The 19042-nt window shown below is 35.1% G+C and overlaps 1 protein-coding gene across 2 annotated transcripts in view; it reads right to left on the reverse strand.

Annotated features, from left to right (window-relative positions):
• GLRB (glycine receptor beta) overlaps positions 1-19042 on the reverse strand; it is a 46149-nt gene that overhangs the window by 19598 nt on the left and 7509 nt on the right. For both annotated transcript variants that reach the window (XM_068187213.1, XM_068187212.1), the window contains exons 3-7: positions 13500-13606; positions 10899-10966; positions 6308-6537; positions 2891-2973; positions 72-212 (exon numbers count right to left, since the gene is read on the reverse strand). In XM_068187213.1, the coding sequence (XP_068043314.1) occupies positions 72-212; positions 2891-2973; positions 6308-6537; positions 10899-10966; positions 13500-13606 (629 nt within the window). The remainder of the gene's footprint in view (positions 1-71; positions 213-2890; positions 2974-6307; positions 6538-10898; positions 10967-13499; positions 13607-19042) is intronic.

Genomic DNA, 19042 nt, shown 5'->3' on the forward strand with positions numbered 1-19042 from the left:
ACCATTAACTATAAACAGTAATTAAAGGAAGCTTAGAGTTTTTTACCAAGGAAATAACCTATATTACCTACCTGTGCCTTTGTAATACTTGGTACAGTTACCATATTCAATATCCTCCTTTTTAATATCAAACTGAGGCAGAGCAATTTTCTCTAGCTGTACAGGATCTCCAGACTGCCAGATAAACCGTAAGTCATCAGTTGTGTAACCAACTACAAGAACAAAATAATAATAATAATAATTGTTTAAAGATCCACCTCAATCACAGTAAACTCTGCAAGAAAACCTAGAATATATGTATTGCATATCTTTCAGTCTTTTTCTTTCCTGTTCAAATAAATAAATACAAAAATTAAATAATCCACAGCTGCATTTTTACATGCGCCGAAGTTAGGACTTAGTGGGTGAAACATGACATTATCAGCAATATTAGGATGACTAAGAGGTATTTGTTACAAAGGTAACAGGTATTGTTAAGAGGCATTTCAAACAAAGAAAGCAAAGCTGTATTTTCCACAGCTTTCAACCTCCATATTCATTCATACTCCACGTCAGCAAAATAGGAAAAAGATGAATTTTAAATAGCACTTATGAGTCTGAGTAATTTCAAAAGAATTTAACAACTCAATTACCATGATGAATTTTGGTGTTTGTGTAAAACAACCGCACTGCTTATTTTCTTGGACTAAAAGCCCTGATTCATGACAGCATTGCCATTCAGGAAATACTTGCCCAGGAATTAGAGCAGATGTGCAGTCCTACAGAAATCAGCTCAGTGCCTTCCTGACCCACTGAGTACAGACAGACCTCAGCAAACCTCTGACTGCCCAAATCATAATATATACACCAGCAGCAAGTGAGAAGCAGTGCAAATTAGACTCACAATATTCAAGAATAAAGCAATATTAATTAAATATGCATAATCAGAATCATGATTTACAAGCCATTTCTTTGCTACCTTCTGTTCATTAAATATTAACTTAATTCAAACTGAGATAATGTGTGTATAGATGGAAACACAGATGAGGAAATATAAAAAAGATGGCGTTGGAATGCATCATTTTGCAGTTCAAAGCCTGAGAAAAATGTTTAAAGAGCCATTCTTTTTCTGGAGGCATTAGATTATTCTTTTTAATTTTTGAAAAAGAGCTGTGATTAAGAAAGTGAAACTGTTCATAAATGATGTCTTTATGATTCACAATAATTTAATAAAAATCACAATGTTTCAAAGCTCCATAATATAATACACTATGAAAAAGATTGTCTTAATGTTTCATTCATAAAATAATTTTCACCCCATTCCAACACACAGCATATCGAAAAACTGCCAAGATCCTTTATGAAAACATTTACTGGAGAATTAAAATTTTGTCTATTGAGAATATGTAGAACTGGGGATTATAACTGTGGATATGAGAACATCTTAGTAACAACTGATGGCCTTTTTGATTTCAAAGTTTAGCAAGTAAAAACAAAATATTGATTTGAAAATAACCTAAGAATAAAATTGCCAATGGCTAGCAATGAAAGAACTGGAAGGACAGATAGGAAGTCATGGGTACTTTTCTTACTTTTGATAACCGAATTAAAAGGTTGAAGAAAGTTTAGCGCAGTCTTTTCAAAGGAGAAAATTCACTTAATTTGTGTATATAATTTTAACGTTATTTTTTTTAATGAGTAGTTTATCCTTGTATGACTATACCTTTCAACACTTGTAAAGCAAGTGGACTTTCTGGATTGAGAAATCTTGAGTTAACTTCCATTAGTATTACTAACTAATTCCAGTTTAACCTGAAACTGATTTGGGTTTTCTATAAGAGTTTACTTCAGTGATGTACATACATAGTAGTGATGAACAAAATTACTACGGACCTGCTAAAATTCTAAAGATAAATGCTGACAAAACCTAAATTGTAAAGCTCTATTATTATTATTTTCATAACTATTATTATTGTTGTCATTGTTGTTGTTGTTATTACCCTTGTGCATATTGTGATACCCTGTCCAGCTTTGGTTAACCTTACTTTTTCTTCACTTGTGACTTCCTTTCCCTAACCTCACCTTTCCCACCAGACCTACTGCAGTAAGAGCTGAATGAGTATTTATGTTACAGCAGGAACAGACTGGAACAGGTCACCTTCCTTCTCTCTGCTTCATGCTCATCCTTATTCAGGAAAATAGAATTACCATGAGAGTGGGATCACCAAGGATTAAACTGTTGGAAAAAGCTGTAGTTGAGTAGACACCTGCATATTTGGGGCATGGAAAGGAAGATGGATTTCAGAAACATTTTGTCTGCAACTTCCAGCATGGCATGAATCCCTTCAGAGACATGACCTGTCTGCCCTGTTGTAAGATTAAATCACCTGGAGACCAGGAATAGATGCCTGACTACATCCACAACATATCCTGAAACCACTTTCAAAACGTTTGTTACTAAATGATCTCACTGCTTTGGCATCAAATACTTTTCCTTTTGTACTGTATCAAAGGAGTTCCAAATAATACCAATGTATTATCAATGCAAGGGGATAAATTGGGCCCCAAAAAATTACAAAGTAGCACAGGTTGTGGAAGTTAAAACCACCTGGCAGAACCATTCTTTTTTCCAAATGATATGTTTCCATTTATCTGAGTTTATTGTAAATGCTTTTATAAAAGGCCTCAGCTATCATTCTGGTTGATAGCAAAAGCTAAAACTAAGCTAAGAGTGCACTGCCATAACAGTAAGAAACATCTTTGATAGGGAAATGTACATTGGTACCAGTGAGTATCAGTTTCATGATTCATTAAAAATGTGGAGATGAAGTAAACAGAACTAATAATTTTTGTTTGATTCTCATGCACGCCTAGAAGAGAACTGTTTTTATGGACAGAGTGATTTACATACAGCTTTCCAATTGCATCTTGCAGCGCTGTGTATCCATAGGAAACAAGGTCAAGTCCAAAGGGCATGACAGTGTAATAGACAATCTGAAAATACAGAAATGGTATTTAAAAACAGTGTGAGCTGTCAGGTAAGCAGTTGAGGGCCATGAGAAAGAAAAAATCACAGGTTTTTGATTTTTGTCTTCTAAAAGAGCAGAAACAAAGTCTAGAAGTTATAATTAGCAGTTTGCAATGGAGATCTTTCTAGTAAAAAATAAGACAATAAAATTTTAAAGAGGGTTTTAAACACATAGAAGCTCGCAAATTAGAGAACTACTAATACAAGACAAAATAGAGGTCATAGAATAATCAAACCAAATGCCTATATGGAACAGAGTCCTGTCTCCAGCACTGGCCAATGACAGACTTCTAAAGAAGAATATGACTCTACAGCAATCTGCAAGTGTTATTTTGCCAGATATACAGCAGCATCCAAAAGTTGCACCTCAAGGGCTTCCCAAACCAGAAGGGATTCTTCAGTATTTAAGGGACATCAACAGATTTTTTTGTCTCCAAGAAGCTGTTTTGCTTTCAGCTGCTTTCTGGAGTCTAGGTGTCCTGGTTTCACCCGGGACAGTTAGTTTTTGTCCCTAGTAGCTGGCACAGCACTGTGTTCTGGATTCAGTATAACATGGATAACACACTGATGTTTCTGGTTGTTGCTGAGTAGTGCTTGCCCTAAATCAAGGACTATTCAGTTTCCCATACTCTGTCAGTGAGCACGTACGCAAGAAGCTGAGAGGCAGCAGGGAAGGGATGATCATCTGTCAGCAGGTAGTGAGCAATTCTATTTTGCATCACTTGTTTCTCTTGGTTTTATGTCTCTCTCCCCCTGTCTCTTTTATTACAATTAGTATTAGCATTAATATTTTTATTTTGTTTTACTTTGCTGCAATTTTTAAGGGGTTCTCAACCCACAAGTTTTATGGGCTTTATTTTCCTGCTTTTCCTCCCCATCCCACTGAGGCCAGGAGGAAGTGAGTGAATGGTACTTAGTTTGCAGCTGGGGTTAAACCCTGACACCACATAAAGTTTAATATGCACAGCATCTTGCAGCAAAAAATGTAATATCTAAGCTGCACACACTCTAATCACAGCTTTTTATCTATCCTCAGTCTGTCTCATAGTTCTTTCATGGTAAAAGAAGGCAAAAAATCAATGTCCATCCATCCTCTTTGTGCCATTTTTTATTTAGAGACCTCTATGGCACCACCTCAATTATTTTGCTTTTTTCCAGTGTGAAAAGTTCAGCCTTGCTCAGCTGTTCCATACCTTTGACTGTCCCTGCCTCCCTTCCTAAAGTTGGAGGACCAGAATTGCATTCAATATGTAAATATAGTATACTTTTATGCACTGGCATAACTTTAATCCCTACTACTTCCAAGAATTCCATTCCCTTTCTCAAACAGTACTGAGCTATTAGCTGACATTTTCAGAGAACTATCCATTACTACCCAAAGCTAATTTTTTGGGCTGGTAATAACCAACTCTAGATCAATCAGGCTTTATGTGAAGTTAAAATAATTTTTTCCCTCATGCATCCTTTCCAATTGTTTACACTGAATTTCATCCCATACTTTGTTGCCTAGTCATTAGATTGACTTGTGGTTCTCACTGCTGTATCTTATCTTTACCATTCTGCATATTTTGGTATCATCAAATGCACTTGCAAATTCAGAGTATTTTTCAGGTGGTTTATGTTGAAAAGCACAGAACACAGAATAGATTTTTTTTTTGTGGGAGTCTACTGTTTACTTCCCCTGATGTGCGTAGTAGCTGTTTTTCCTGCATTCAGTTTCCTAATTCTTAACTATTTGTGCAAGAGCTTTTTCTCATACATATTTTGCCATGAAAGTGTTTTGATAATTGGAGATTCTTTCATTTATACATGATAACATCTCTGTAAACCAGAAACACAAGGCATAGAAATTACATATTTGAAAAATTTCATCAAACCACAGTCCCTAAAATAATCTAACCTGCATACATATCATGTAAGAACACAGTGTGCTATTACAATAAACAGAGAATTTTTAGAAGATGACAATAATTTCTAACTTTATTGGACCTGCTTTTCTTATTTGTACTTTTTCAGAGAGTAGTTTTTCCATTAGAAACACTTCCTTTAATATTCACTCAACATTCATTAATCATTAACCATACCCGTTGAGTTCATTTATAAATACCTGCAACCAGAAAAAAATATTTGGAAAATATTTCAATGTTTCATTTAACATTTGCTCTTTCAAAAGGAAAACTACTTTCATAGCCGGAAGTCATTTTCTACTTTGAAATATTAATTTCTACACACTTCAACACTATAGAAGCCGCTGAAATCAAAACCAAGACCTTCAGAGAAAGCCAAATGAAATGCTTTGATTGCCCAATGTATTTTCTTTTCTGATCATTGCCAGCAATAGTCTTGAGACTAATTTTTCTCATCTTGTTTTGAAATGGGATAAGAAGAACCCCAACTCTTTCATATTGTTTCTTCTTTTTTCTATCCATTTCTACTCCAGGAAGAAATAGCTCATGTGAACCTAGCTTCTCAAGTTGTTCCCTCTTAAAGGTAATGTTGCAGTGTATTCACTGCAACAATTTTTGCGTCTATCAGGGCAATATGTTACAGTTCACACAAGAAGAAAATTCACTTCCTGTTAGGAAATTTAGCCTAAACCCTACAAACTACAAACTATAAACTCTCCAGATCTGTAATTCACTATGACCTCCTTTTTAATCAACTATTTGCCAGTTTAAGCGGTTGACTATTTTTGTGTCATCATGTATAGTTTTGATAAACCAAGTCAAACTACCAAAAAGAAGTATATGTTAATTGCAATTCAACTGAACAGCAATTTGGAGGCTTCTTAAAAAAATTATATCCAGTAAGGCACAGAACTTAATCAGGATTTTTTTTCGTAGTACTTTTGCAAAACATACATATTCACAAATTTTATAATTTCTGCTTTCTCTATATCTTTAGCAAGTATTCATCATTTACTTTAGTTGCTGTAAAAATTCAAGTAGTGTGCAATATATACTGTTTTATTGAAGGCTGTATTTCAGATATATTATCCTCTCCATTATGCTTCTTGGAACCTAAGAAATTATCAAAAGGGTTTAAAATTAGTTAGCTCAGTGTGTTAGCTTAACATGCATATACACTTCAAAATTCTCACACCTGCAGTGCTATCAACTGACATGCTTTAAAACACCATCTGATTTCTTTAAACACAATTTATTGTAGCATTGTTTAGAAACTGTCTCATATAAATTTAAATGTTAGTAATAAATTGTATTGCATTGCTAAGGCTAATATAAAATATATATTTCATATAAAGTCACTTTAAAAAATAGTGAAAACATATAAATAAAATACCTCATGCTGACTAGGACATCTCCATCCCGAAATATAAAAAGGAGGATATTTTCTTGTGTGACATCATGGAAATTAGCATTTTTTTCATTTGCAAAGAATAAGTCTGGCTTCCAAAGACACTTAAACATAGTTGGGTCCACTGTCAGTGTATCTGAACCTCTCCAGTCATTGGGCAGTTTGAGTCTGGGATCATTCCACTTCTGTCTTAGAAAGATGTTGACTCTATAATCCTGATCAGAAGAATAAACAAATATTAGACTAGCCAAAAGTCTAGCAAAAACCCCACAGAGAAATAAAACCATTCCATCAGACTTGGAAGAGAAAAAAATTATGCCTTGATTTTTCTGTCACAAAGACAGTAATCACTATTCAAATTACATTACGTGTTATGTTTAACAGACTTTACTACAAACAGATTACATCTCACTCATGGTTTTGAATACAGCAACTTTCCTTAAACAAAGCATCAAATTCCCACCCCAGAGTAATTTTTGCATCTCCAGAGTAATTTTTGCTCCTGTTACCCAGCCATAGAGAAAAGCATGCAGCAGGGCAGAGAGAGGTCATAGCTTGACTACACTAAATGGCTGCAGGCAGCAGGCATGATATCACTTCTTTCAGGATATCCTGTGAGTGCCAATTCCAGCTTCCTCTCCATTTGGTTAAGTGGCGCACTGATGACAAAATATCACACTATAAAAGCAAGAAACAGACCAGGTAGGTAATTGTCACCGTAGAGCAGGACGGTAATGAGAACAACTCCAAGTTAGAAGGCAAAGAGAATGAACTCTGATTCATTTCAAATGCACCGCTCTATTTATAGAGAACATCGTGTGGACTAATTTCATCGGTCTTAGAGTAAAAACATCTCACACCATTGGTGTGCAGTGAATGACGCACGGTGGCAGAACAGATCTATAAACAATGTGAACAACAAGATAGATTAGAGAATTATTTACATTCTTTCCTGTCTCCCAGGCTCTCACCTGGTTAGAAATCCCTCTCTTTTTCTCTCTGACTGAACTGAGAATATCCACAGGTAATAGATTTTATACTACACACCCAGCCTCAGACCTTCTATCAGTGATCTGGGACTATCATGCTAACAGGAAAACTGATGCCAGCTTACAATATAAGTACTGGGGTAGCAGGTATGAAAGGAGAAACTGAATCAGTCTCAAAGAGATGAAGTCAAGGCTTTACAGAAGAAATCTCCTTCTGAAATCAGTAGGACTCTGGCTGAAGAAAGGACAATAGTAGATCAGTGCTCAATGAGATCCTAATTTTGCTTTTGGGAATTGGAGTAGCATGTGTCTCAGGGCAAAATGATACGCTGCACGTGTTCTGTCCTTAGTGAAAGCTGTGTGCATCTGAAGGAAGAATCTGACCTAGAATGTCAGCTAGGATTTCTCAGTCTTATCTCTTAGGTATTTTTGTTTTTTACATTTACATTTAAGCCAGTGCCTCTTTTTGATGTATATGTAAACTAGGCAGATCACATACAGAGAAAGAATAAAGTTATTGTTGAAAAAAAGTTAAACAAACCCAAACAAATGAATGAAAATTCTGTATGCAAGATTATTTCTATCTCCAGTCTTCCTAGTTGTCTTCTATAGTGCGCTTTGTTTTTTATCATAATTGTCTATTGTACAAAGCCTCCTGAGACAAGGGCTGTGTCTTTCAGAGCAGTGAAAACACTGCTACTGCTTGACAATTACAGCAAAGTGCTAGAAATGTGGGAGTGAAGGTTCTTGACATATTTTTGGTTTGTCAATGGATTCTGCATGAAAACAAACTATATGAAGTTTTTTATTCTCCATGTCAATGACTCTTACACATTTTTGTTGATACAACTGACTTATCTTCTGTTGTACTTACTACATTTGCAGTCCAAAGCAGGTGCCATGTTGAGACAGTCATCCTAACTTCAACCAGAAGGAGTCCACTTGGCTAAGACCTCATGCAGAATAATTTATTCTGTTGATTTGCTCTGTATATTTAAATACAGTGCCACTTTCCCATGTCCAGTCCACCAGTGAAATTAGCCCAAGTATTTCTTTATTACACTATACTGTGTAATATTTTTCCTTACTGCCTTGTAAGGAAAAGGAAAGTATCAAAACTAAGTACTTGTTACTTGTTGGTAGTTGGTTTTGGAAAAAAGATACATAGTCTGACTCTTATTAATACAAAGACCTTATTTATACAAAGACCTTGCCAAAGGAAAGAAGAAGGAAAAAAAAAGGTTAATATGAAGTGAATTTGTACTGGAAGGCTCTCATAGAGAAGCTTCATAACTAGAGGGAATTAATGTCATTATCTCAGAAAGCATCTTTGCAATTATATGTATATAATTGAAATTTTCCTTTACTTGCTTTTTGCTGACGTTCCCATTCCATATACACTTCTTCTCTCAATGGAAAAAAATTACTCTAAACCATATGAAATAAATACTGCATACCATTCATGCTCACAAGCATTACACTATTGGTTACACTGAATTCAATTTCCCCATAAACAAGTGCATTACCCGCATTTTAAACAAAATAAGATGCCTTCTCAAAGCCATAGGCAAATGATAAGCATTGCGCAACACTTGCCTTCAGCTTACCCATTCAGTAGGAGATGCTTACATCACTGAAAAGCAGAATGCACTGGCAAAATAAGAATTGGAAGTAAGATCAGGTGGATGCTATTTTATTTCCTTCCTTTCTCTATTACAAATGAACTTAAACACCAAACAATCAGATGTTTTGACATTTTAAGAACTTGAGTCTCTTACCATTTAACTCAGAGAAAGAAAAATCCCATTAATCTAAAATGGGAAGGTTCAGGCGCAAAGTAGAGACATTGACAGGGATACTTGGAGAAGAAGGCCATTACATACTTGAGGTAATACAGAGAATGTAGAAGGAAGCACAGAGATGTCACAGTAGAAAACTGTGGCTAGCCAGACAAGAATGTGCAAAAGGGCTGCTTCTTAGAAGAGCATGTACCCTTACAGCATCTGGCAGCAGTAAGGATTATGATCTGGTAAAAATTTATCTTGAAAGAAGTCTGTAACCAGTCCTCTCAAATTTGCACAATGAATTTTAAGATTCAGTACGTGTATTACAATTAGGTTGAAAAGGGCTGAAGAAGCATTCTGCATGGAGCACATGGTCTTCCTGGTGTAACTTTAACAACTGTTTTTTGAATTTGCAGAGTGATTGACATTTTATAGTAAAGGAGAGTCAAATAGCAACTAAAAAGCTTGAAACTAGGGGAAGAGGATGGAAGAGATATTCATCAGCATCAGAGCTAGGAAGACCTGTCAGGTAGAAGGAAACACAAAAGTATTCTACAGGGTTTTGTTTTCCCATGTAACTCCAACAGAAGGCAAGCCATTTCCAGGGAGGTTGGGAGGCATTCTAGGAAATATTTCAGAAGCCTACTAAATAGTGGGCATGTGGCCAGAAAACCACCTCAGGCCAGAAAGCAAGCATAGCCTATACATATTTCTGGAAAATAGAGCACATAGAAGATCATGAAAGACTTACTACATAAACTGCACTCATACAAAGAAAGGCAACATAATAGTGCTTCCTTTTAATGAAGCAGAAAATGTAATTTTTAAGATTAAAATAAGGAAACGGAATATTTTTTATAGTTATGAATATTAAAAGGATCTTTCTGTAATATTTTAAAGTAAAGGAGAAGAAAGAACTGGTGTTTTGTTGCTTGAGTCAGTGAAGAAAGGTCACACTGCAAGCAAAAACCTTGAACATAGATTCTGTAGACAGAAAGTCAGATCATCATCACAGAAAAAAATATTATAGCCCTATGGGTATTTATACCAGAAACTCTCTATCCCTAGGAATCCTTGACTGGTCATCCAGTTTAAAACTGTTTCTAAATGTGACATAATCACCATATTATAACACAAATCTTCAGCTGAAAATACGTATGCAAATTCAGAAGCAGAGTTAACATGGAATCCTTGACAAATGGTCTAACGATAGAGAAGGAAACAAGTCACAGGATTCAAGATAAAGGGAGCTTACTGGAAGGTAGCAGCTCTGGCATTAGCTCTTCTCCTTTTTATCTGTGCAAATTCTGATTCTCTCTGTAGTTCACTAGTTCTCTTGCTTATTTTTTTCCAGGAGACTTGCTTGATAAGTGTTGCATCGCAGTTTGGGGTTTAGGTTAGGGGTTCTGATCTGTTAGCTAGCCGTGTTCTGTGTATCCCTGCGCACCCCCTGTGTCTCTTCCCCTGCTGCGGCTGTTCACTCTGGGTCCCCGACTGTTAGAGTCACTCCTGTGACCACTCCCCGTCCTGCCCGGAGGGTTCAGTGCCTCTCACTCCAAATTCCCCTCCCCTGTCCACCCCAGAGCCCGGGGTCCACCCCGATCATGTCCCAATTGGGTGCCATGGTCCACGTTATTGCCATAGCATAAAGCACAGTCAGTCACTAGCCCCCCCATTAACTTAATTCTCAGTATCTGCAACCACAAAAATATTTCTATTTCTATAGTTCATAATCCTCAGTCTGAAGTTTAATTTAGTAAGAAAATCTCCATGTATACTACATGAATTTCATTTCACTCTTACCATAGTTGTCTCTTGAATTGACCCAAAGCTGTTAATGAAGATGTTAACCGCAACATCGACTGGAATTCCTTTAAAAAAATAACTCTAGTGAGCTACAATCCAGTAAAGGTACATTATCCTTCATTTAGAGCTCCTTTATACTGGTACCACAATGTCACAACATAACTTTACCTTTTTAAGTTAGAATATATACAGTTATCAAAGTCAACAGAAATCACTAAACCTCTTTTTAACCTAGTGATAAGAAAAAGGGAAAAATAAAAATATTTAGTCCACAGAGCTAATCTTACAGAATACCACTGACCATATATCTAAATTATTAGTGTTTGAATTACATGATTTTCTGTTATCTCAGAATGACTAAGCCAGTATTGCTTTTGCACATAGTGTAATGGATAGAGGCAATTCATATTTCTAGCAGGAGACACTTTTAACTGTCAAGGTCATATTGACAGTCTATCATCCCAAATTACCTGTTTATGATTTATGATGAGATATTTCCTTATGCTTTAAGAGGATACCTTTTTGTGCAAGTAAAGTAAATAAGCTTTTACCTGCTTGTAAAGTATAAATACAGGTAGGTAAAAATTACTGCATGCATTTTTCACAGCTATCTAGCCTTGGTATGAGAGAGTTGGAAAGCTGCTCAATTTTACAGTGGTTACCAATTAGCCAAGAAAAATTTCTACAAGTCAGCAGCTGTGAAGATATTAAGATGGCCTGGATTTTTTTCTCTTTTCCACAGCCAGGATTCCTTTAGTTGAAGAGGGATGGTATGACAGCTGCTACATCTGCCCTCTGTCCCCCTGCGGGAATTGATTGGCAGTAATTTAATCTGGTGTTAACAGAGAGTTATCACAGACCACGGAGAAGTGGCCTGTTACTTGAGAGAACTAATTATGGACCACTACCTCTATTTAGTACCTCTGTGGTGTGAGTGTCAGGATGTCCACTAGATGCAGGTATATCATTTACACTCTTACAAATACTCAGTGGGTTTCTTCCTACTTTCAGCAACAAAAGAGATATAAGACTATATGAATACTGTTTTGACAGACTAAGCAAATACAGTACAAAGTAATATATGTTTCTTCCAATAGCACCTTTGTCTGCATAAAATATTTTTATGTACATTTAATATATAAATTCAAACTCATTTTGTTCACCAGAAATTTATGAAGATAAAATTTCACTTTTTCAATTAAACTAATTTGTTTGGTTTGGTTTTTTAATCAGACTATTCAAGTGTGATGCTTTTGGTTATGCAATAAGCAAAATACTTCTTTTAATGCCTCATGCATGTGACAGAGCACTCATCACATCACTAGTAGCCAAGAGTGTACTCTCTCTTCCAGATTTGAATAGGATGTGCCATCCAAGAAAATCACTCATGTGTGAGGAACATTTTAACATGGGCAAACCACTTGTCAGAAAATGTTCTTTTTCTTCCACCTCCCTCTGAGTTAACATTACTTGTCCTCCCTTTCCCTTCTGTCTTGATTCTTACCAGACTGCCAGAAGAGTTATCAAAAATATAAAGAAATCTGCACCATGCTTTGTGATTATAAGCTGATTATGCTGAAGAACAGGTAGAGAAGAGGCTGGACATGTATTCTTTGTGACAAGACTCAGTGCTGAAAACATATAAATATGGTTCTACAGAGAATAAGAAAGAAGCAGTACACTTGCTGAGAACTGAGTTTAATATGTTTATAAAACTGTTAAATAGAACTGATAATAGCCTCTTCAAAAGCACAATAAACATTTAAGATTTCCAAATTTTTCATACTAGTGGTATTCATGTTAAAATATCTCTTAATACTCACATAATTATATGAGGAGTTTTAAAATGAAAGAGCTGTTTTAGGTAAACTGCATTGCCTATATGTAATAAAATTGTCTACATCTTTTTTCAGAAGGTAAATAATCAAATTCCTGGAAAGTCTAATTTATAGCTTAACTTGTGTGAATTCTTAGAGGTTTTGCAGAGAATATGTATTTCAACTTTTTCTGCACGTGTAAGGATTCACACTTGTTGACACAGAAGAATCCTGCAACATCTGTCTACCAGGGAGATGCTTAAATGGCAGAAAATGCGTTTCAATGCATTACCTATATGAATTCCTGAAGTGTGTGAGCTTTATAATTAAAATATTTTAAAGGATTTAATAATTGTATAGTTTGCTAATAGTGATACTGCTGACTCCAACTTTTTATAGTCATCTTAAAGGATGTCTATAGAGAAATCTGGTGGTTTAAAATGTTGTAAAACAGAATCTAACTAAAATGTAGGGATAAACATATTTTTTTAAAACTTATTCTATAAATTCTATTTCTACACTTAAAACGTCTTTTATAAAATAAGGCCAATAGTAATAAAGCACCACACAGTATTATGATAATGAAATCCTAACTATTATCTTTCAGCTCAAAAGGATAAATATCTTCTGCAGTTTCACTAGGGAGGCTTCAATTAAAAAAAAACAACAACAACAGAAATTTAGCTTGTGAGTATTATATCTACATAATTTTTCTCTTTGTGAAAAGAGTAAAAGTTAGAATTCTAAGATTAAAAAAAAAGGGCTGAACTTTCTGACAAACCTTTGAAATTAGGCCTTATCCTGGGATCATAGCTGAGCAACAATCTGTTCAAGATATTGCTGGTAGAATTAGCAGGTACTCTTGCAAGGTCTTCAGCTGATTGCTGCCTGTAAAAAAATTTCATTAGTTACTATCAAGACAGAAACAATTGCATGCTTAAACTGAAGTGATTTTAAAGTAATGCCATAAATGCCATTTCACAAGCAAAAAATGTTCATTATTTTCAGGTGCCATACTGTAGAAGACTGTATAGTCTTCCTTTCCTTGAGAAGTTGCAGTATTTTTCAAGAAACTACTTGTGTAATAAACACAAATGCTCTCTTACATACTCTTAACTGTAAACTTGGAAGCAAATAAACTGCAATTTAGTAATTGTTCCCTTCCCTCCTAACAAAAATATGCAGAGGGACATGATTTCTTCATCAGTAGAAAGCAGCCACCTGAACTATTTTTAGTGACTGTCAGATTAGGAACCTTAGTAAATTGACAGCCACTTTGTAGGTGCCAAACTATGCAGAGGCTTTTGGCAGTCTCCTGCTCTTACATGCCAGCTATTCCACCTAGAACTGGAGAATTGCATAATCTCTTTGTCAAGTGCTAATAAAAGCTTTACTACAGAAAACAATGCCTTGGACTCTCTGGTTTTACAGAGGGAATTTAAACATCTACTTTATCTTGCCGTTATTGTGCTGGGTGTCAAATGAAAACTATTGCTGCAAAGAAAAGGAACCTGAGACAGGTAAATGCAACTACAGGAGTACATGAAATTGAGTGTAAGAAAAAGCAATATGGGTGCATCAGTGCACTCCCCAGGTATTTTAAACACCAAGCAGGCTCATAATGAATTTTTATGTTTCCAGAACCTGTTCAGTGACTGCTTCCAGTTTTGAATTCTGTCTCATAATCACATTTTCATCCCTTTTATGATTACTTTGCTTTCTGTCATTGTAATCCAGTAACCAGGATGCCATGTAAAGACAAGAGAAACACCCTACGTAGGTAAAATTAATATGCATCAACATTATCACCTCTTGCAAACTAATGTACAAATGTATTTTAAAAATGATCAAGTTTATTTCCTTAATGTTTTCCATACTCAGCATCAGCTGCTGTTGCCTTCTTCACCCTGTAATTTCTTTTTTTCATTATTCTCTCTCATACCAATGTCAGTTTGACAGACCTACAGGTTATTCTGTATAACATATCAGTTACTTTTTTTTCTTTTCATCCTTCAGTTTCCTTCATGTCCTCTGGGATTTCTGCCTTATTCAAACATTTTTGAAGAAAACATTAACTCTACAGAAGGCTTTTGACCAGTTTAAAAGAAAACCAAAACAACATGAATGTATTAGACCTCCTGATTTTAAAATGTCCAATTATGGTAGCTCCTGTTCAGCATTTTCCTTATTGATTACTGGGAAATTAATTAATTAATAAATGTCAGCATAGCACAACATCAGTATTTGATTGAAAACTGGAGATGAGACCAGATCCTAGCCCTTGAAGAGCTTTTAGTAATAACCTCACCTTTAAAAACAACTGGTTTAACTCAAACCATAAGGGAAAAGGGAATCAGATCTACTGACTTGGTAGCACTCACTATACCTTCCCAAAGAGATTTAATCTTCTCAGTTAACATTTAACAACTAAAACATTTGTAAATAAAACTATTAAGGAGTTCCCTATTATTAAAAATATGTCAACCATTTATAAAAACATAAATGCATTTTATTATATCATAGTCTCCTTGATATCCATTGAGCATTTTATCGTTCAGGAAAAAAAATCAGATTCTGTTTTCTTTGTTGTATTCAGGATATTTCTGAAACCTAAAACTGCAGATCTGCTTAGCTATTTTCTTGTATTTGCTTGATGTTATAAATGAGGAAAAAATTATGGCAATAAAATGGCACTAAATCCTCCTTGAAATTTTGACAACTAAACAGTAATTAGCAGGATAAGTATGCATTCCAAAAACTACACAGAGATGTATCTACCAAGAAATATGTATCCAGGAGGATATCTTAAACTATAACACACAGGAAGAGAAAAGAATTGTGGAATAGCATTAAGTGGCTGCCGTATATAATTCCCCACCCATCTTTTGAAGTAAATACACTAAAACCTCTGTGATCTGTAACAACCACATAGGTGAACTAATTGTTCCAGCAGAACTTCTCCAGAGATGATTTGTCTTCTAAAAAAACAAGGAAGCATTTACTTTTAGTAACATATGTTACCTTCCTGTTACGTATACAGATCTGTATGCTCTATATACAATAATCCTCTGCTAATTTAATATTAGAGCAATTAAAAAAGGAATATGTGTTCTAACTCCTTTGCTAATAACTGACAAATTCTCTTTCAAACAATCCTCCCAGGGTTGAGTTTATAAATTTTTATATTTTACTTAGAATTCGATCATTATGCAAAAGAGTTAGTTTATTTCCTCCTATGGTCAGACAGCTGGATTAGATGATCATTGTAGGTCCCTTCCAGCTGAAATGTTCTGTTCTGTTCTGTTCTATTCTATTCTATTCTATTCTATTCTATTCTATTCTATTCCATTCCAATTAGGTAATTTTGAGATGTGTTCGGTTTTCAGTGATGACCTTTACCAATGAAGAGATTGCTACAGAAATATCATAAACCAGCTTGGTATGCCTTTTTTGCTGTTACCACTAGTTGGAAAAAAAGGAAAACAAAAGATAAAGATTATTTTCCATTTTCTAGAAAGAGCAATTCAGAAAAGAATGTTCATTTAGCTATTAAAAAGGTAGGCAAACATTTCATATGCTGTGTTTTATCTGATACAGAAAGGTTCATGTCACTGCTTCCTTGCAAGTCACATATATTAACACCTAAAACATCTACATCAGATGTCTACAAAAACTACATTTATAAAAGAATCTCCTTAATACTGACAACTAGATTTCTTTCTAAATTATGTATGTCCAGTAAAATGAAATATGAAAAGAAATCCAAGCAACAACTAATGAACAAACTTAAATAAATTTTTTGAAAATTTTTATCATGGGTTATACAAAGAAGTTCATTAAATAGTGAAAACAGTAAACTGAACCACACAGGATAAATGAAATACAGATGCTCATATAAAGCAATGAGGAAAAGACAAAAAAAGTTTGAGAAATTAAATGAGTGAGCAACAAACAGCAAAAGAAAGCCAAATACTGCTGACAGGTTTATTTGTCTCATCAAGTAAGAGGAATAAAGTGGTAGTTTTGTGAGATCTGAGCTGCACTGCAGAAGTATATTAATACAAATATCTGTTCAGGCTGTTTGTTCAAAAGCCATCCAAAAATTGGGCAAAGGAGACTTATTGCACTGTGAAGACAGTGATGGGAAGAACAAGGGCAATATAGCTCGCTGGTAAAGAACACCACAATCACATCTTCCACAGGTCAGTGGGTTGTGTTTTGAACTTACACTAGTGTATAAGTGCATTTGTCCTTGCTTATCTAAGAACCAAGTGAAACACAACGACATTGGCTGGTTTGAGTTAGGAAGACAAGCACTAAGATTCAGTAATTGCTACTTTTAAAGGTCACTTTGAATTAAGTGCTTGAAATAGCTACCAGGAAAAAAAAAGCTCTGCTGAGTATCAGTCATATTTTCACTGTGGTTCTTTTACAGCATGCTGTCATTAAACTACCATCATTGAACAGCACACAAGGAAATTTCACCACAATGACTGGATTTCCTTCTGAGAGCCTTGCTGACCAAAATGCCTAAATTTCACCTGCAAATCAGTACATCAGATGTGTTCCTTGGAGTGAGTTAAGAAGTTAAGGACATTTTTGGAGTGACAGATGAGCAAAAAGACCTAATGAGACAGTTAATGGGATGTGTTAGGTGCTTGGATAAAGAAGCTGGGACTATTAACGTGAGACATTTACCTAGAGCCACAACAACCCCTGCTTAATTAGCCATTATGGAATGAATTAATGAGAGGCATATTTGTATATCACATAAGAAAAAAAGGATTTGAGCTGAGATCTGCCTTTCTAGAAGAATCTTATTTCAGTGTGCTGAAGGCTGAATCCCACATAACAACACACCAACTGAGAAATTATTTTTTCCAATTCAGCCTACAATTTTGCTACTTTAATTTTAATGCATTTATTTCAACCTGCATTGAATGCATGTGAAGCTGATGGAAAGCATTAAGAAACAGGAATGTAGCACTCTTCACAGTAATTCATGATTTCTAAGCAAGATACAGTAAATACCAAAGGATAAGGCAACAGAAGCCTCACAGCTGCTAATGAAGAAAATGTAAAAGCAAGTAATTGTAAAGCTAGAACTTTTCCTACCAAAAATTTTACCTAAGTAACAATTAAAAAAGCCCACACAACGAACACACAAAATACCCAAACCCAAAGTGATTTTTCTATCTCTGAGTAAATGAAATAGAAAACAACCAGTATTCTTGTATACACAGAAGTATCTGCACTTCTACAAAGTGTCCTCACAATCCAGAGAGAAGACAAAGTATAGTTAGTTTTTTGCTATAACATCCCTGTGTGAAATGCCTGGTCTTTTGGAGGTTACATCTGGTATCACTGACGAATCAAAGAATTGTTTTACATACTGTATTTCACAGGACATGCAGTAAGGTGTTCATCTCCTCTTCCACTGCAGCTCTACACATTTTATCACTGCCTTTGAAGATCATGATCAACATTTTAAGTTGATGGCAACAGGTAATTATTTTCATAATTCACTAATCAAAATGCAGAATTTTAGATAAGCAGATATGCATGACAAAAGGAAGCATGTATTATACCTGATTTGAAATTTATATAGCTTTACATGTGTCTTAGGCAAATGTGTCAGAAGACATTATATCTCTATAGGTCATCATGACATTTATGCTCTCAGAACTCACTGAAGTTACAAGGAGTCCTTTCCACATGCAGTGCTACAGGAGGAAATAATATAAACAATATTCTACACAAACAGGAAGAAAACCTTTTTCATAGTTCTAGTTTACTGACAGATAAAAATATGTATTCCAACTCACACTGTTATCTCCAGTAAAATTTCATATATGATGCTGAAACCACAGATTTCAGTGCAGTTTATTTTATCTACACGATGGAAACTGGCATTTTTGTCACATAACATGGCTTTGCACATGTCAGAAAGGTAAAAATAAGTTTTGGGAAACATAATATCTATTCTCTCACCATATTTTAGGTACAATTTTCCTGATATAAACTATCAGTGTTCTGGTTTGCAGGCATTTGATTTTTTGAGTGCAATAACTCTAAGCATAAAAAAGTCTCTCTGATCTCCAGTATGTTTAATAGCTACATTTTCAAACTGTGCAAGGTGACACATCTATTCCTAAAGGATTAATTTCTCCGATGAGAAGTGGTATCACTAATAACATTAAGACTATGGAACTCTGAGTGACCATTTACATGTCTTCACGAATGCAGTTGATAGTTAAACACCTAAAATGAGATATGTAGCTTCAGTACCGAAATTTGGAGGTAGTGCAGTGCAGTGAAAAAAAG

This window comes from Anomalospiza imberbis, chromosome 4 (genome assembly GCF_031753505.1).
Source record: "Anomalospiza imberbis isolate Cuckoo-Finch-1a 21T00152 chromosome 4, ASM3175350v1, whole genome shotgun sequence".
NCBI lineage: Eukaryota > Metazoa > Chordata > Aves > Passeriformes > Viduidae > Anomalospiza > Anomalospiza imberbis.